Source organism: Dipodomys ordii, unplaced genomic scaffold (assembly GCF_000151885.1).
Source record: "Dipodomys ordii isolate 6190 unplaced genomic scaffold, Dord_2.0 Scaffold43, whole genome shotgun sequence".
NCBI classification, from domain to species: domain Eukaryota; kingdom Metazoa; phylum Chordata; class Mammalia; order Rodentia; family Heteromyidae; genus Dipodomys; species Dipodomys ordii.
The window spans coordinates 11912018-11931796 of NW_012267259.1; the positions used below are offsets into that span (position 1 = coordinate 11912018).

At 40.9% G+C, this 19779-nt stretch overlaps 2 protein-coding genes across 2 annotated transcripts in view; both read left to right on the forward strand.

The window, feature by feature from the left end:
• Positions 1–17414, forward strand: Serpinb12 (serpin peptidase inhibitor, clade B (ovalbumin), member 12). Its single transcript, XM_013018916.1, has 8 exons — positions 1–32; positions 1898–2083; positions 3750–3875; positions 5767–5907; positions 7360–7477; positions 9499–9641; positions 10905–11072; positions 14393–17414. The coding sequence occupies exons 2-8, from the start codon at positions 1916–1918 to the stop codon at positions 14795–14797; spliced, it is 1269 nt and encodes a 422-aa protein (XP_012874370.1). The 5' UTR covers positions 1–32; positions 1898–1915; the 3' UTR covers positions 14798–17414.
• The window catches only part of Serpinb13 (serpin peptidase inhibitor, clade B (ovalbumin), member 13), a 24464-nt gene continuing 21428 nt past the window's right edge, over positions 16744–19779 (forward strand). Inside the window, exon 1 of the mRNA XM_013018898.1 lies at positions 16744–16951. Within this exon, the coding sequence (XP_012874352.1) occupies positions 16744–16951 (208 nt within the window). The remainder of the gene's footprint in view (positions 16952–19779) is intronic.

Genomic DNA, 19779 nt, shown 5'->3' on the forward strand with positions numbered 1-19779 from the left:
CAGCTGTCAGCAGCAAGTCTGAAGGCAAGACGGTAAATTCTCACATTGCCTAACATAATTTATTTTAAAACAATGAACACTGTATTGGAAGATTATTTTCCACCATAGAAACTCAAAGGAAATATGATTTCAACTAGAGAATATGCTATTTTTATTAACTCAAATGTCTTAAAAGAAAGAGTAAGTTGTTTTCTGATGCCTTAGATTTACTGCAGATGTGGTGATACTGATTAGAAAATATGAATAATATCTCTTGCTTCGCTTAGTCAGATGTCTGATGGATGTGATTGATTTTTTTTAAAGATAGGATGTTTGAATCTTTTTTATACCATGACATATTTTTACAATTGGATTTCATCTCTTAGTGCATTGCTTTTGACATGTGAAAAGGTATGATATTTAAGCAACATAAATTTCAAGGCCTCTTTTGAACCGTAAGTTAGAAAATATTTGATACTACTTTTCACAAATGCCTCCTTGTTTTCAGAGATTATTATCTAGTTTTATATAACCTGGTTTGAATATTTATACCAGCAGAATAGCATTTACCTGTGTAAAGCTGGGATTTCACTCTTGAGTTATTACAAGTTTTGTGGAAATTGTAAGATCTGATGTATTTGGGGGTATTTTTTCTTTCTATTTGACATAGGAATAAACAATTTCATTCAGAATATTTTAGGTAGTGAGAGCATGTAAGTAGTGTAAGTTTTTACATTTGTGCTTTAGAAGGAACCATATTATAATAAATGAACTGGTTATAGTAGAGTAGAAAATTAATAAGTAGCTGATTCTACTGTGTAATATTTCTATTGATTACAGCTTCTTATTGTATATAATGTTTAAATAATTAATCTACTATTTCAGATGTTTGATTTATTGGAGAACAAGGGGCATATAATAAATAAATCCTCAAATGCTTCTTAATTTTTTCTATGTGTTACCATGTGTTCTTTACTGGGAAGGTAAAGAAAAACGATGAATAAAAACATTGAACCTCTTCTCCGGACAGGAGTATAAAAAACTTGTATAATAAGAAAATTTAATAACTAATTTAAGCATAATGAGGAATAGCTTTCTTCATCATAGTGTACTAAGGAAAGCAGTACAACATAAATGTAGTTAGCTTATGCCACTAATAATCGACTAATTAATGAGTACAAAATAACAATCTACCAATAATCTGTTAATTGGTGACTCATCTACTCTTTGGGAGGGGATGGACAGACAGGAGCTATGGAAGTAATTTTAAACAGTTTTGTAAAGCATAATATATATATATAATATGAGATCTTCCTAACCACCAATCAGTAAGTGACCATGACTACAGCAGATGAGGGATAAATGCATTGAGACAACTTCAGGGAGATCTAAAGACAGGAAAGAACACATGGCCAAATGTTAGCAGGTATCAATGAAACGTCAATTAAAAGTACTATCACCTTCTTTAACTTTTGAAATGGTCAAGAATGCCAAGCAGTGATATTATCTATAGCTGGTGAGATTGTGATGCATTTATTCCATCTGTAGCTGGGGTTATTGTATGAAAGTTTAAACCCTATAACATTTGGCCTAGAAACCCAAGGTTGAAAAAGATATCTTAAAGAAATAATATGGAAGAAATTAAGATCTAGATTTATGAAGATGTTCATTGTAGTATTTTTCTATTAAACGCAGTGGTAGCTTTCTATAGAATGAGACAATGTTGAATTCCCATACACACTCAAGATATATCTTTATCTTTTTCTAGATCTATATGTCTATAAACAGATCTATAAATACTTAGATCTATCTATATGTCATCTATCTATCTATCATCTATCTTGGGTGTGTATGTTTAGAAATGAGAATTGTTTGCCTATTGCCCTGCACTCATTCGTTTTTTCTCTTGTTGTTTTAGGTTGTCATCACTTTTACAATGGATTCCCTTATAGCCGCAAACACCAAATTTTGCTTTGATCTTTTCCAAGAGATTAGCAAGGCTGATGGTCATCAAAACATCTTTTTCTCCCCTCTGAGCCTCTCAGCTGCCCTTGGCATGGTCCGCCTGGGAGCGCGTAGTGACAGCGCACTTCAGATCGATGAGGTACATATCCACGGAGGTGCGGTACGAGGTCCCGAACCTTCAGAGTAAGACACTCACCCTGCACTCAGAAGAGTTGGGTTGTTCCCTGCATTTTCTGGGCCTTCTGACCCTGAGCCTTTATTTGTATCCTTCCTCCCTTCCACTGAAGTATATTCAGAATGCAGGCACTTGGCACCACCTTCCTGAGCTCTGAGCTACCCACATCTCTTCTAACCTGCTACTGTGCAGCTCTGACTAAGATCCTTTCACATTGTAAGCAGATCCTGTTTATCAGCTCCTTGAAAAACCAGACTTCTCTTTGAGCCCACAGTGAGCACATACGTCTTGCCAATAGCTCATGTGGACCTGGGGATTTGATCCCAGACACACCCCGTTTCTACTCCACTTTGCTGCCAGTCATACTGATCTCTTTGCTTCCACGGGAAAGCCACATACTCTTGCCTAGGAGACTTTGTTTGGATCCCTTTGCCTGATGGCTTTCAGACACCTAGTCTCCTAGATAACTTTCTCTTTGAAGCCCTTGCTCAGTGTTTACCACCTCTGAATGGTCCACTCTGACTTACCAACCCAATGCCCCAGCCAGGCTCCCAGTCCTGGACAGATTCCTGGACATGCTCTCCATGTGTCATTTTTCCATTTACCACACCCTGCACACCAGTGACCAGGCACCTTGTTCTTCTGTGCTTCCTCCTCTAGAACGTGACTTCTAAAGCAGAAATCATTGTCCTAGCTCAGCGTTTGGCCTAGAATGAAAGCGACACAAACAGCTCCCTACAGAAACTATAAGCTCCTGAGGCTGCTCTCTTATTTCCTTAGTTTTGCACCTAACACAAGGGCCCAGGGGCATGAATGAAACTGTTGTTCTAGAGTGCAGAAGAGTTAAATTCAAGGGCTGAGGTAGAATGTGTTTGGCATCATTATGACTTAGGTTTCTCCTTAGCCTTGCTGGAGTATTAGTATTATGTAGAACATGCATTGGATCTTTCAGGTGCAATTGATGATGTTTCTCCAGGCATTCAGTAGTCAGAAGGCGGTGGTGTGTACCATCCCACTCCCTTAGTGTGAGCAGCACAGGATACTCATTCCCCCCCCACAAGGCTGTGGACAGCTTGGGTGCTATCCCTGCTCTCCCACTGTACTTGAAATTCTAGATTACTACTGTCCTCCACAAATACGATTCAAGCCACATACGTAATTAAAAGAATTTTCGTAGCCACATTAAAGAGGTAAGATAGGTAAGAATAGTTTTAATCCTCAATGCTCCTTGGTCTCCCATTTCTAAACTATTATCATGTAATCAACAGAAAATGTTTCTCGTGGTATTTTACATTCATATTGTGCTTATGAGCTGGTTCACACTTCAGGCTTATTCTAGCCAATTTGGACTGGCCGTGTATCAAGTTCTTGAGAGCTCCATGTAGCTCATGGATTTTTTTTTCTGTTCTTTTAGTCTGGCTATGTTAACTCAGTCCCAGGAGAAGAGGGATATTCTGTTACTTCCTTTCTATTCCACCTAATAATCCAAGGGAGAAAAAAAGGAACATGTCTTTAAGTTATTGATGCTTGCTCTGTGAACTATGCAAGCACCATCATCGTCATATTGTGAAACGATCTAGATGTTCCACCATTTGTGTCATCTGAGGGACCCTCTCCCCTTTTCATGCAGGTACTCCACTTCAACGAACTTTCCCAGAATGTAAGCCAAGAACCCGATCCTTGTCTAAAAAGCACAAAAGAAGTGCAGGTGGAAAGCTCTCTGGAAGGGCAGAAAGGGAAGACAGCGGATCAGCAGGTGAGCTGCACCTCTCATTGTCCTCTGCCAACTGCTCTTTCTGCCTGCCCGTACTGGGTAAGGTTGCCTCGTCCCTCTGACTAAGTCATATTAATCATCTCTCTTTCTAATTGTATTTTGGTATGGTCTTGAATGTGAGTTCCTCCCTTCATCCCTCCCTCCCTCCCTCCCTCCCTCCCTTCCTTCCTTCCTTCCTTCCTTCCTTCCTTCCTTCCTTCCTTCCTTCCTTCCTTCCTTCCTTCCTTCCTTCCTTCCTTCCTTCCTTCCTTCCTTCCTTCCTTCCTCCCTCCCTTCCTTCCTTCCTTTGTTGTTTGTTGTGGGGCTTGAACTCTGGGCCTGGCCGCTGTCCCTTAGCTCTTCAGCTCAAGGCGATAGCTCTATTGCTTGAGCCACAGTACCACTTCCGGTTTTCTGTTGATTTCTTGGAGATAAGAGTCTCACAGACTTTCCTGCCTGGGCTGGATTGTGATCCTCAGACCTCAGCCTCCTGAGTAGATAGGATTACAGGTGTGAGCCACCAGCGCCCGGCTGTGAGTTAGTTTCATTTCTTCTTCTTTTTTTTTTAAAATTTTTTTGCTCATAGAGTTAATATATTTTTAATAAGTTTTTTTATTGTGAAAAAACCGTACAGAGGGGTTACAATTACATGAGCAAGATAGTGAGTACATTTCTTATCAAGCATTGTTGCCTCTTCCTTTGTTTCCTCTTACCATCCCTACCCTCCCATCCATGCCCCCCCCCCAGCCAAAGTTGTAAAGTTTTATTTTTCAACATAACGTCTTGTACATTTCATTGTTGTAATGGGGCCATCTGTATCCCTATTTAAACAATTTTTTCTCTTCCCCTCCCCAAATTATACCAACATCAAATACAGTGAAAACAGAGGTTAGTTATACCGTGGGGGAGGGACATACAAAGCAACAAAGAAATCATCTTATAAATATGTTAGAAACAATTTCAAGCAAGAAAAACCATTTGAGTCCTTATCTTGGGATTCATTTCGCTTAACATCAATTTTATCTGACTCTTTCTGCTTGTCTCAGACATATACTAGTTATTGCAAATAAGGGAAACCATGGGACCTATGTCTCTTTGGGCCTGGCTGACATTGCCCCATTTACTAGGAAATGGAAAGACTTGGAAAAAAATGATTTTAAATGAGTTAGTTTCTTAATGAGAAGACATTGCTGTCTTCCTCATGATAAAGAAACCTTGACCTCAGGCCCTGTTACCACCTGTCTTCAAGTCACAGCTCTCCAGATGAGAATGGTCAAAGCGAAGGGCAGGCTTGGGGTCACTGTGGAATTCTGGCTCTCTCTTGCCTCCTCCTCTTGTCTATTTTGTTTAGAAAGCTGCTCACACACACACAGATCAGACAGCTCATGGTTTCTTAGACCAGGAGCTGGAGAGATTTTCCCCAGGTTATCTCTACCTTAGAAAGTTGGAGAGGAGAGTGGACAGATGATTACTTTTCTTATATCTTTCTTTTTTTAGTAGAAGAAAATATGGCAGGGCTTTACTGAGCAAACAGGGAAGCAGAAGAACAGACCAGTAGCCAATCATACAAACAGAGAGGCAGAGATACACTCACACACTGTGGGTGCTCTTGAAAGGAGACATAGCGACTATCTTATATCTTTTTGAATACAGGGCAAACCAAAGACCCCTCAGTAAAAATACCCTGTGCAGTGCCAGATACCATCTATACTTTCCAGGGAGGATCCAATACCTCAGCCTCGCTGTGGGTCACTCTCAGTCTCCACAGAACCACACCGGGAAATGACATGGCCCTGGGTGACTCCAAGTTGTGCAAAAACCATTCTCCTTTTCACCACGTGTAGCCTTTCTCCTCGCCCTGCTCCAGATGACAGTGTGTTTCTTCTTTTGTTAGGCTGAGTCTTCGAAAGGCGACAATCAACTGCTGAGCTGCTACTTCGGGAAACTTCTCTCCAAATTAGATCGGGCCAAAGCGTATTACACCCTTAGTATGGCCAACCGGCTCTACGGGGAGCAGGAATTCCCCCTCTGCCCGGTGAGTCGCCCGTGGCTGGTGATTAGACGGCCATGGAATGGATAGCACGGAATTCTCTGTCAGGACGCTGTGCCTGGCGGGGTCTCCAACCCACCTCTGCCCCAGATGTGTGCGTCTACTCGGTTTTCAACTGGGCTGAAGCAGCCCTTGTTGATGGCAGAGAGCCGTGGGCAAGGGGCCTGTGGGGAGAGGCCCTGAGTCGGAGAGGGCTGCGTCGCGGCCCGTTTGTGACTGCCTTTCCCAAGGCGCCTGGGAGGCACATCTCTGCTGAGTGGCTGCCCTCAGGTCTTTCTCTAAAATTTCCTTTTGTGCCACGATCAAGGCCTTAGGGGAACCTCGGTGGCCCACAGGCAAGCTATGCTGTGGCCAATAGAGGCCCCAGTGCGAGTCAGAAGCCACAGGTCTTGCCCCTGTGGAGTAGGAGAACCCTCTGTATGGGCTGCTGTGTGTCCAGAAAGAGCAGCGTCCCAAGCAACGGAGGTGAGCGAGTGAACCCAGGCCAGGATGCCACCCAGGCAAGCCTGGGAGCGAGCCAGCAGAACCTACTTTGCACCAAAGTGTGTTCTCCTACTCCATATCCCAGGAGAAAAATACAGATTTAACAAACTCACATATCACAAAACACAATAGTTTTGGTATATAGTTTCATTCACTGAAAAAATACGGTGAAATACATATACCAAAATTTGCTATTTTACCCCTCCCCCCCGCCCTTTTTTTCTAGTGGGGGTATTGGAATTTGAATTCAGGGCTTGGCATTTGTTAGGCAGCTGCTCTACTGCTTGAGTCTCACTCAACTCAAGGCCTTTTTGCTGTGGGGTTTTCTTTGAGATAGGATGTCTCTTTTTACACCTGCCAGGTCTGGACCACAATCCTCCATTTATGCTTCCTGCATGGATGTCAGGTGCACACCACGACCATGCTCAGCTTTTTCTGTTGAGATGGGGTCTTGTACAAGTTTTGCTGAGGTTGTCCCCAAATTGCAACTCTTGCAATCTTCACGTCCCAGTAGCTGGGGCTTATAGGGGCAAGGCACCCATATTACCTAGGACAGATTTATTTGGACCTGTTATATGCAACTTCCTTACAATTGCTTGAGTTCATGATGCAAGAAAGAGTCAAATGGGTGACAAGAAAAATTCAAATATAGGAAAGCTCTCCTACAACCAGTTTATAACTTCAGATTTTCCACTTAGAAATCCAATCTATGCTAAAATAAAGAACACTGTGGTCCCTCTGAAAGAATGTAGTGTTTATAACTATACATTAGTAATAACTGATTATGTTTTTCAAAACTAGAACTGGGGCTAGATGGAAAAGGAAAGGCTACTTCTCAGATAATGTGACCCCAAACATCTATCCCATTAGGCTGCTTACAACTGAGTTACTCTTACCCATTAGCAGATCTACATCATTTTGTTGTGCTGTATCCCACTTATTTCAATCAAACAGGAATATGTAGATGGTGTGATTCAATTTTACCACACAACGATTGAAAGTGTTGATTTTCGGAAAGACACAGAGAATTCCAGACAAAAGATCAACTTCTGGGTTGAAAGTCAATGTCAAGGTAAGAAAGACCAAATACATTTCAGACAAAAACAGATGGCTGAGCTTTTCAGGTCACTGATCATTATTTCTATAGGTAAACTATGTCCAAAGCTCATTTTGAACAGCAGCAAACAATTATAAAGTTTCGGCTGCTTATTGTCACTCTTGAGCCAACATAAATAAAAAATGTCTTTCCACCAAAGTAGGCTGTTAATTCTATTAACAGTAAGAAGTTAGCAAAAAGTAACAGAGCAGTTCTGGCTATTTAGGGACTATAGACACAATAAAAGTTTTTGAACCAACTTTTTGGTGAATAAAGAGGCATTTCTTAGAAAATAAAAGGGGATGCTGAGATGATATCAAGTAATGGCCCTTTGAATTCAACATAAATGCAATCATATGGTTTCCCTTATCTGCAATAACTAGCATATGTCTGACACAAGCAGAAAAGGTCAGATGAGTTGATGTTAGGTGAAATGAACCCCAAGATAAGTATTCAAATGTCTTTTCTTCCATGTGATTATTTCTAATGTATTTATAAGATGATTTCTTTGTTGCTTTGTATGTCCCTCCCCCACGGTATAGCCCCTGCTTTCACTGTATTTGATGTCAGTATAATTTGTGGAGGGGAAGGGAAAAAACAAATCGTTTAAATAGGGATACAGGTGGACCCATTGCAACAATGAGATGTACAAATAGTTTTGTCAAAAAACGAACTTTACACCTTTAGCCCGTGGAGGAGGGGTTGGGGGGATGGGGAGGGTTTGGGGGGGAGGATGGGAAGGGATAGGAAGGGGAAACAAAGGAGTAGGCACAATGCTTGATAAGAAATGTGCTCATTATCTTGCCCATGTAATTGTAACCCCTCTGTATGGCATTTTCACAATAAAACACACACACACACACACAGACACACACACACACACACACACACACACACACACACACAAACCCCCAAAACTTTCCTAGCTCTGAATAGCAGAAGTCTCTAAAAGGAATGCAGAGTACCTATATGGTCATTTCTTCCCAGTCACAGTTATTTTATTTTATTTTTGTGCTGGAATTGGGGACTGAACTCAGGTTTTCATGCTTCCCCTTAGTTTTTACTCTCAAGCTTCTTTACCCTATCATTTGGACCACCTCTTCACTTTTAGCTTTTTGTTGGTTAATCAGCTTTTTTTGCCTGGGCTAGCTTTTAACCTCCCTCCTCAGGAATCAGCTTCCTGAGTAGCTAGCTAGGATTGCAGGCATGTGTCACCAGCACCCAGATCTGTCACCTTTAAGTATAATCATTTTACCCATGCCCTTCTATTAGATCTTCAGTTTTTTGGAGTTGTTCTGTTATTATTATTATTATTGGTATGTCGTGGGGCTTGAACTCTGGACTTGGGTGCTGTCCCTTAGCTTTTCAGTTCAAGGCAAGCGATCTACCGCTTGAGCCACAGCGCCACTTCCGGATTTCTAGTGGTTTAATTGGAGATAAGAGTCTCATGGACTTTACTGCTCGGGCTGGCTTTGCACCAAGATCCTCAGATCTCAGCCTCCTGAGTAGCTAGGATTACAGGCGTGAGCCACCGACGCCTGGTTGGAGTTGTTCTTGAATGAGCCATTCTCTAACCTTAGACATATTGAGGTGTATTAAGAGTTCTGCCTCTGGGAGTACTTTCGTGTGTGTGTGTGTGTGTGTGTTTGTGTGTGTGTGTGAGAGAGAGAGAGAGAGAGAGAAGAGAGACAGAGAGACAGAAAGAGAGACAGAGAGATAGATAGATAGATAGAGAGAGAGAGAACCTGGGCTTGAACTCAGGGCCTCTCCCTCTTGTTTGTCTCTCACTCTTGACTGGCATTCAACCCCCTGAGATTCATCTCCACTTCTGTCTTTTTGGTGGCCAATTGGAGATAAGTGTCTCAAGAAAATCAAGATTTTCTTGCCCCAACTGGCTTTGTTTGATAGTTCTCAGATCTCAGCCTCCCGATCAGCTAGGATTACAGGCATGGATACCCTGTGAATGCTTAGAATGTCCTCTGGCACCTTTTCTCTAGGGAAGATCAAGGAACTGTTCGGCAAGGACACCATCAACGATGCCACTGTGCTGGTGCTGGTGAACGCTGTTTACTTCAAGGCCAAATGGGAAAAAAGCTTTGACTGTGAAAACACAGTTGATGCCCCTTTCTCGCTAAATGAGGTACTGTGTGAGCACCTGCGGTATTCCAGCCAGTCCACCCGTCAGCCCCCCTGGCAAATTTACAATAGGTCCACTCAGCTTTCTAATTTAAGCTTCCATTTATGATAAGAACGTTTTGTGATGAACTGTAGTCAGCATCTCACGTTCAGTGACATGTCTGAGCTTGCTGTTCTGTGGTATGCATGTATTTCAGAATATCATGTACATGGTAAGTAGGTACAGGTTTTGTTAAGCAATTAGAAATGAATACATTTACAAAATCAAATTGGCATCCTTGTTTTGAACTCAGAGAAGTGAGAGGGCTTCATATTTTCTCCGAGTTTAGCTTCCTGTTCTGTTTCCTTGCAGTGTCTTCTTTCTTTGCTCCATTCCTCTTTCGTGTATCCCCCTCCACCCTCACGTCAGAGACTCAAGCCACCCCAAGGCCATGGCTCATGGGAGAAGTACTGGTGGTTACGTGGGCAATTCTTGTAACGAAGGGAGGAGACCACCCAAGTGTCACCCTGAATGCAATCCTTACGTTATTTCATTTATTCTCCAAAAGAATATTATGGAATAGCTGTTACTATTTCCACTGAGAATTTGAGAGAAAAATTTTTACAAAGGCGAATTTACTTAGCTATGCCATAGAAGTCACATCTCTGTTCATTCTAAACCCCAACCAACCACTGGGTATTTGGTTTAGCTTTATCACAGTGCACACACTTTTTCCCCTGTCAAATGGTGACTATCCTCAGCTGTCCATTGGTGACCTCTCGAAGTTCAAGGTTATTATGAAATATAGGGTGTCCAGGGTAGGGCCTTTTCTCCAAAGAAAGCCTATATAATAGTAGGTGCTATTATTCAATATGTAGATGATTACCTTTTCACTGTGGCTTCCCTTGGTGCTGTGGATGGGCTATCTAGGCCATAGGCATAGTGATGTGGAGCTAGGTGCTGGGTGAAGCTAGGAGTTGGGGGGTGGAGCCAGCTTTGAAGATGGGACGCTTGCTGGCCTTGCTTTGGCTGACAAAGTTATGAGAGATGTTTCGGTGAAAAGACCGCCAATACCTAGTCTTCAGCAAGGTGGATTGGAGGCATGGAGAGATGAAGTGTTTAGCAAGGCAAGGGCTGGCTGACCACAGGCAGAGGCCTCTCAGGCTGGGGCATTGGTGTGGCTCCACACTTCTGGTGCAGATCTTTCTCATCTTAGAGAAGGGAAGCAGGGCTTGGATTTTGTTAGCTTTACATGACCACCTGTGACTTCTTGCTTGTTCACTGCAGAATGAAAAAAAGAGTGTAAAGATGATGAATCAGAAGGGTCAGTTTAGAATTGGCTTCATTGAGGAGCTGCAGGCCCAGATTCTGGAAATGCGGTACCACACGGGGAAGCTCAGCATGTTTGTCCTGCTGCCACCTTGGTCACAGGACAACACGAAGGGACTCCAAGAGGTAAGGCATCCTTGTCACCCGTATGCCACAGTTTCATTCCGGATCGCCAGAGAACAACGCGATCATTTACCATCCTAAGGGCTAGAGTCCAGCTATCAGTCATATCCAGGGCTATATAGAAATGTGGGTGAGATTAGACATATGTGTCTTACTTGTCCAAACCTAAAGAACAAATGTGAAAAAACATAACAAGGAATAGGAGTTTGTCTTCAAAAATTCACAGATTTCTGCAATCAATTTTTTCCAGTGTGACACTGAGTAACTTTGAAATTTCTATAAATGAAACAGCTGTGTCTTTTTCCTGAAGATGTACACTTCTACCCTTAATCAGACAGTTTCATCATACTTCAGTTCAAGACTTTTGGCTACATTATTTTTGTTGTAAAGATGATGTACAGAGGGTTACAGTTATGTAAGTCAGGTAATAAGTACACTTCTTTTTTTTTTTTTGGGTCCGGTCGTGGGGCCTGAACTCTGGGCCTGGGCGCTGTCCCTCAGCTCTTCAGCTCAAGGCTAGCACTCTACCACTTGAGCCACAGCGCCACTTCTGGCTTTTTTTCTTTTTGCTTATGTGGTACTGAGGAATCGAACCCAGGGCCTCAGGCATGCAAAGCACTCTACCACTGAGCCACCTTCCCAGCCCAGTACACTTCTTTTTGAACAGTGTTATTCCTCCCTCATTTTCTCCCAGTTTTTCCCTCCCAACCTCCCTCCCCCCAAGTTATAAAGTTCATTTCCAATAGTGTCTAGTGAGTATCACCACAGAATTAGTTCACCCTTTGTCACATCATTTCTGGGATTCTCTGTGAGAGTACATTTACACTGATAGAAGTAAAAGCAAGAATTAATGAAGGCTAGGGAGGTGCATTGCATATTGTCCTAAGAAATAAAGGATAGATATGAGAAAAATAATGAGAGAGAGAGAAACTGAGAGCACTCAGTATGTTAATTATAATAACAATACTGTAACAGCCATTATTTAAAATTTACCATATGCCAACATTATTCTATGCATATTAAGTATTTTATGTATATTATTTGTTTAATCTTTGCAAGAGCTCAATCATATTATCTTTGTTGGGCAGAGAACATTCACATTAGTTTAAGCTTACCCAGTGAGCTGTGCAGTTCTCTGAACACAAGGTTGTCAAACGCTGGAATTCAGATTGTCCTATAGGTTTCATAGAAGAAACAGATTTTCTTAATGAAGTTTTATTTATTTATCTTCCTGGGGTTTTATTAGTTGATTTGTTAATTTTTAACTACTTTTATTATCTTTAAGTAGTTATACAAGGGAGTTAACGTCTGACAAAGCAGTTTATGAATATAATGCATCTTGATCAATGTCATCCCTTTCAACCTTCTCGCCCATCCCTCCCAACCCCACTCTTCCTTCACTTTTCTTATTTTTTTAAGACTATATATGGAATTTTTTTTGCCAGTCCTGGCGCTTGAACTCAGGGCCTGGGCACTGTCCCCAAGCTGCTTTTGCTCAAGGTTAGCTCTCTACCACTTGAGCCACAGCACCACTTCTGTTTTTTTCTGCTTATATGGTACTGAGGACTTGAACCCAGGGCTTCATGCCAGGTAAGCACTCTACCACTAAGCCACATTCCCAACCCATATATATGGAAGTTTTGAGCACACCATCCTTCTCCCCTTGATTTGTCTACCCCCTTTGTTTTACTCTCTCCAGCCCTTTCAAGTTACTAGTTTCCTGGTGTTCATTTTGTTGAACCATGATTCTGCTTTTCTAGGAAATTATAGTGTTTGAATTCTCCCCTAAATCTACTGTATTCCAATTAATACATTTATGTACACCACCCAAGGTATTTACTTATACATTTATAAGCCAATTCTAGCTTCCAGCTATCTGTGACACCATGCAACCTGTCTCTTTGGGCCTGACTTCACTTAACATAAATTTTTCTGGATCCCTCCACTTCTTTGCAAATGGTACAATATCAAAAAATGTCTCTCTTTATGTATATATATATATATGTATATATATATATATCACATTTTCTTGATCCATTCGTCCATTGAGGGGCATCTGAGCTGATTCCATACCATGGCTATGTTGAATAGTGCTGCAATGAACATGGTTGTGCTGGTGGCTTTACTATAATCCTAGTTTATGATCTTTGGATAAATGTCCAGGAGTGGAATTACTGGATCATAGTGGTTCCACGTTTAGCTTTTTTTTTGAAGAACCTTCACACTGCTTTATAGAGTGGTTGAACAAGCTTATATTCCCATCAACAGTGTAATAGAATTCCCTTTTGCCCGTGTCCATGCCAGCATCAGTTACTGTTTGTATTCTTGATGATGGCCATCCTAATTGGGGCAATTTGCATTTCCTTTATGGCCAGAGATGTTGAACATTTCTTCATGTGTTTGCTGGACATTTTTACTTCTTCTGAGAAGTATCTATTTAACTTATTAGCTCATTTGTTAATTGAGTTGCTGATTCTTTGAGGGTTTAGTGTTTTTAAAGCTCTTACAGGAATTTTAAATGAATCCAGACTATTTAAGAACTTATAGAAAGACCTAGAAGGTTGTATTCTTTTTCTTTATATTTTTAATTAAAATTATCTTTAAAATTTAAGTAATTATACACAGTGGTTTCAATGCAACATGTTAATTTATAAGTGCTATTCTTCTTGATTGGTGTCACCTCTTTCATCATTCTCCACCATATCCCCAGCCCTATCCATCCCCTCAAGTTACCTGGCTCCGTTTTTACATATGTTCATTGATGGATGCTATGTACATTCATAATATCACCCACCCTTCCTCTCTCCATCCATTTCCCCCTCCCCTTCCATGACCTCTTCCCTTCTGACAACACACATTTCAGCTTCTTGGTATTTATTTATTATTATTATTATTAATGTTTTTTAAATTGTGAAAATACTGTACAAAGGGGTTACAATTGCACGAGCAAAGTAATGAGTACATTTCTTATCAAGCATTGTTGCCTCCTCCTTTGTTTCCCCTTACCATCCTTGCCCCCCCCCAAAGTTGTAAAGTTTGTTTTTCAACATAGCATCTTGTACATTTTATTGTGGCAATGGGTCCTCCAGTATCCCTATTTAAACAATTTGTTTTTTTCCCCTTCTCCTCCCCAAATTATACCAACATCAAATACAGTGAAAACAGGGGTTATTCATTTTGTTAAACTCTGAGTTAGTTGTTCACAAGAGTTGAGTGGCTGTATTTAAATAACTGCTAAAATGAATTTAGGTACTTTGAAATAATTGAGCCATTCTTTGTAGGATTGTGACCTAACTCTACCTATTATATTCTTCCTCTTGTAGCTTGAAAAGCACATAAGCTATGAAAAAATAGTAACCTGGAGCAGCCCAGAAAACATGTCAGAAGAAGCAGTGTCTGTCTCCTTCCCCCAGTTCACCATGGAAAATACCTATGACCTCAATTCTACTCTGTACAACATGGGCATTACAGATATCTTTGATGAGACAAAGGCTGATCTCACTGGAATCTCTCCAAGTCCTAAGCTGTACCTGTCCAAAGTGATCCACAAGACCTTTGTGGAGGTGGATGAAATTGGTACACAGGCAACTGCAGCCAGTGGGGCTGTTGGCATGGAAAGATCACGGCCATCTTGGGTGGAGTTCAATGCCAACCATCCTTTTCTCTTTTTTATCAAACACAACGAAACCCATACAATTCTTTTCTATGGCAGGGTTTGCTCTCCTTGAAAGGGACACAATATCTAGTACTTGGGTACAAGAGGAAAACACAATGTAGTCTTCCCCTAGCATCAATCATGGTTCCTTGTGTTTCTGATAATATCTAAAGATGATCCAATTCTCTCTTCACTTTATGATCCCTTTCTACAGTTATCACCCTTAGTTTCTCTTGATCCTCCTGTCACCCTGAAACTGATTCTCGTCTGTTGGTATTGACGCACCCTTTATCTCCTTTCTAACCTTTACGACCTTCAGCTGTCAAAAATATAATGTCAGCCTGTGGGGGCTGGATGTGATGGTTTATATCCATAGTCCCAGCTACTTTGGAGAGTTGAGAGTCAAGGTTAAGCTAGGCAAAAACTTAGTGAGATTCTCTCTGCTGAATATCTTAACCAATGCATGGGTATGGTGGCTTATGCCTGTCACCCCAGCTGTGTGGGAGATACAGGTAGGAAGATCATGATCTAAGGCCAGCCGTAGGCAAAAAGGTACTTTATCTGAAATTTCAGTAAAGACAAAGGGGCTGAGGTCTTTTCCAAGTGGTAGACTTGCTCTCCAAGGGTGAAGCCTTAAGTTCAAACCACAGTACCACCAAAACAAATCAAATGCATTTTGTTGTTCATCCTGGGTGACTTGAAAATCAGTTGATATTTAGACTGGTATTGGTTTTGTTGATCTACTTTCTTTGGAAGAAATCCTTAAAGTTTATTAGCCTGCCTCTCTGGGATGGCAAACTCAGAAATCACTTTAACACCTATGGCAAGAGATAGTGTTTGACTGGAATGTGTTTGGGAAACCCCGCTGTGTTGCTGGGCAGTGATAATCATGGCCCACCTTGGGTAAGGGGCCGGCTTCTTCCCCTTACATCTTCTGCCGCACAGATGTGGGAGATGGCAGGGGGTGTGGAAGTATTAAGACTTATTCAAGGAGGTATGATTTCCCCCAAGCAGCATTCATTTTGAGTACAACAGTGAACTGTCATTTGTATTACCAATTGGACATTGAGCCCGCAAGGTGACAAGTGGATTTTCCAAGAAAGGTGTCTCTCAGTTTTCCATGTTGCATCATTACTGTAAGACATCATTAGGTAACATTTCCCTCTGTCTTTTCACTCCCTTCCCCAGAGAGTTTCCATCTGTGGCTAGGTGTTCCTAAAAACCCAGCATGTCCACCAGGGTGGAAGGCGGCTCCGCATTCCTCACTCTCTCTGGACCCCTTTGCCATTCTCCAAGAGGCCTTATGCCTGGACACACTGTGAGAGTTCCTCTCATGGACACGGCGCATGTGCAAACCCTTTCCAAGGTGGCTGCTTCCATCAACTCCACACCACTGAACGCCTGACCCCTGCTGTATTCAGATGCTTGGTCCTCCGGCTTTGTCTCTGATTCAACCATCTAAGTTCCTCCTCTGAGCCCCCGCTAAATGATTTGGAATGATGATTGCCCGGCCCATCTAACTCAAGGAATTGGTCAGTTACTTTTTTGCCAAGGTGCATTTCTGATCTTGGTTGTGGTCCCGTTTCGCTGCCTTTCCTGAAGACAATCCTCCCAGCAGCCACTGCGCTGGTTCAGGGAGGCTGCAGCAAGTTTTGCGGGACTCAATAGGGTCAACATTCCCCTTTTCTTCTTTAGCAATATTGGGGATTGAATTGAGGGTTTTCACTTGCATCTTAGGGTCTAGAACTCTACCACTTGAGCTACACTCCTAGGGCTTTTGAATTTAGTTTGTTTTTCAGGTAAGGTTTCAAGCAACTTTTCTGGGGCTGGCCTCCAACTGTATTCCTCCTGTCTCCACCTCTCAGGTAGCCAGGTCAATAGTTAACTATATGACCCAATGGTGGGCTCTTTACCATCCCTAGTGGCTTCGTTCCGCTGTGAGAGACACATTTCAGTCCCACAGATGGGAATGGAGATCACAGCCTTCTCATGGACTAATCTCTTTTATGGAATAAAACAATGGGATTATTTGGCAGTTTTGGGGGAAAAGGAAATTTGGACCCTCGTTTTCTGGCCCTGGCAAGGTTTACCTTCCAGTATGACTGCCAGAGGCAGTATGAGGACCCGGCTGCAATTGCTAGAAAACCCACCGATCCTGAAGACTGGCAGAGAATGAACTCCTGGGTCTTTCAGTTCAAAATTCCCTTTATCCCAGCAATGTTAGCAGGTAGAATAAATGAGGTAATTTGGATTCAAAAGCAATGGCTCCCTTTCTGCTGACTATAAATATTCTGTCAAGGGAACCATGGCTGTATAGAAGCTAACAGGATCTCTTATAGCTGCTAATTTACAGAATTGTGTGTGTGTGTGTGTGTTCAATTTTATTTCTACCTAAAACTTTCTTATAATTTCACATATTGTCTAATTCATATTTCCCCTCCCTCTCCTCTCCTGTTTTGCCCTTATCTGCGGCAAGTCAGAACATGTTGCTTCATCCCTAATTACTGTTTACTTCTGTGGCATGCATGGTATTAAAAAGATCACAGTATCAATAACCCAAGACAGAGGTCCAACTGGACCTGCAGGGTGCTCTGTAGCTGAATGACATCTCCAAATATAGTCTTTATCCCCACGGCTCATGTTATTGTCTTATTCCCCCCAATCCATTTTGTCATCCTTTTCTTCTTAATCAAAATAATCCAAATCATTTTTTCTTTGTATTCAATAAAAATACTAAAAAAATCAAATATTTATATCTCTTACTGAAATGCTCAGTCTGGAGACTTAATTTATAAGATTCCATATTTGATTATATTAAGTTTCCATTTTAATAACATTCCCTGGGACATTCCTCAGTGTCTTAGCCGAGGACGCTGAGAGGCTTGCACAGCCATGAGATGCAGAATGGGGGGGGAGGGGAGAAGAAATCCACACAGCCGTCCTCAGCACACGCAGGCTCAGAATAGATCATCTCCTGTTCAAGGAGAAAAGAGGGGAAATGTAGGTTATGAAGAAAAACAGTGCTTAAGAAAGACACATTCTACTCTAGACACAAAAGAGAAACATCATAAAATGATTCAAGGCAGGGAGTGGAAGAAAATTTTAGAAAAAAATTGTTATGCTTAGTAAGACTTATGTTGACATGATATCTGTGGAATTAGAGCAGAACTCTGAAGATAAAATGTGCAGAGATACAAGAAGACAGCTACGAAATAAAAATGCAACCAAGTGATTTAGATAGACTTTAAAGGTAGCAAGTAGATAACTGGCATACTGGAAATTTAATTAGTGATAAGGCCTATTTTTTATTCATATACACAGGAAATAGTAAAAAAAAGTTGGTAGATACAAAGAGAACATAGGAATTAATTCCAAGTGTTCTGTTGCTCCTGAGGAAGAACATAGATAAATTGGTATAGAATCAATAATCAAAATATAGTGGAAGAAAAGCTTAACTTGAACAAGTTGCTTGATACACTTACTGAGTTCCATGAAAAAAATCAAATAATAATACAAATATTAACACATTAATAACAATACTATTAAATGAATAATAAACAAAGAAAATGGCTATGACACGAACTTGATAAACAAAGTTTGGAAAAATAATCCTAACAGAATCCCAGCTGTCAAGAAAACAACTTATGTTTAAAGGATAAAATAATTTGACCTTAAACATTTATGTTCAGTTTCTGAAATAAAGAAGACTAGTGTATAGGTTTGAAGGGAATGTATACAATTAAAGAATCTTATACTCTTAAGTCAGTTTTCTTGTGCAAATACAACAGAAAATTATTTTCAAATACATTCCTATGCATAGGTAGATATGTTGAATCTCTAGCAACTGGCACTGCTGCAAACATCACAAAAATTACAATTCAATGCATCTTGTTTTGAGAAAATTAAATGCAAAGACAGCAAAATTCAGCAAAGAAACTCCTTCAATAAAATATGTGCTTAGTTCACAATCAAAAGAAGAAGAGACACTCCTTATTTGGAATTTTCACTGCATGTAAGAGCTGTTGACATTTATGGCTCTTTTCATTATAATGTTAGACTTGCATGAGGTGAATTTTGTTCTTAAGCATGAGACTGCAACTGTGAATTATCTGAACTGGAATCTTAATAACAGTTCATCCTTATTGCGCTTATTATGTGGCAGCATTGGTTGAACTTTCACGTTCATTAACCCATTTAATTCTCTCAGTCGCTCTGAGAGCTAGGTTGATATATAACCACTACTTTTGAATCTTTCCAAGTAGAATTAAAGACTACAAGGAGTCATTTGTTTTCATTTGTTTATTCTACAGATGTGAATTTTGAGAGCCCAAAACTTGTCTAGGATAAAGCTCATGGTTTTGGGTTCCCGTATATGAGAAAAAGCAGTTTTTTTTCTCTCCACCCAAGTGTTCCATCTTGCAACCAGTTGCAATTGTATACTGATATTTCCTGGAATTTTTTCCATCTTGACTTAACACTGTAACTGCCAGGTATGTTGCTTGTGACCAGCCAACCATGTCAGAGGTATGGATCTTTGTCAATGAAGTTAAAGATTAAGAGTTCTCCCCTGGAGCAGGAACTTTCCCATCATTTTCTGACATCGGAGAGTCTGTGTTTCAAATACATAAAAGGTTTCTAAGCCACTAAGTACACATCTCCAGCCCTTCCCTGTCCTAACTTGCCAAAGCAGGCTGTGGTATATTACAAATCTGAATTTCATTGACATTCTAATGAAAATTCTCAGATGTAAAGCTAGGCCTCTAATCTAGACCTGCAAAATGCTTGAAGAAAATGACCACACAGAAGATCAGCCTCAACAGAGCTAAAGGCTTTTCCATGTTATTTATCTTTTCCAAATAATTAACACTTTGCTTCACTTATTCTTTGTATTGTTGTCTTGATCTTTATTATTTCTTTCCATCTATGGCTTTTAGGTTTGGCTTCTAAAGCTTGAGGTTACTTATTTTTGACCTCTGATTTTTTTAACCTAGACACTCACAGCTATAAACTCTCCTCTTATCATTGCTTTGCAGTGTTCCCCAAATTCTTCTAAGT

Coding starts and splice junctions, on each gene's coding strand:
- Serpinb12 (XM_013018916.1), top strand. CDS start 1,916: ATGGATTCCCTTATAGCCGCAAACACCAAATTTTGCTTTGATCTTTTC. Junction 7,478..9,498: donor GGTTGAAAGTCAATGTCAAG/GTAAGAAAGACC, acceptor CCTTTTCTCTAG/GGAAGATCAAGGAACTGTTC. Junction 11,073..14,392: donor ACACGAAGGGACTCCAAGAG/GTAAGGCATCCT, acceptor TTCCTCTTGTAG/CTTGAAAAGCACATAAGCTA.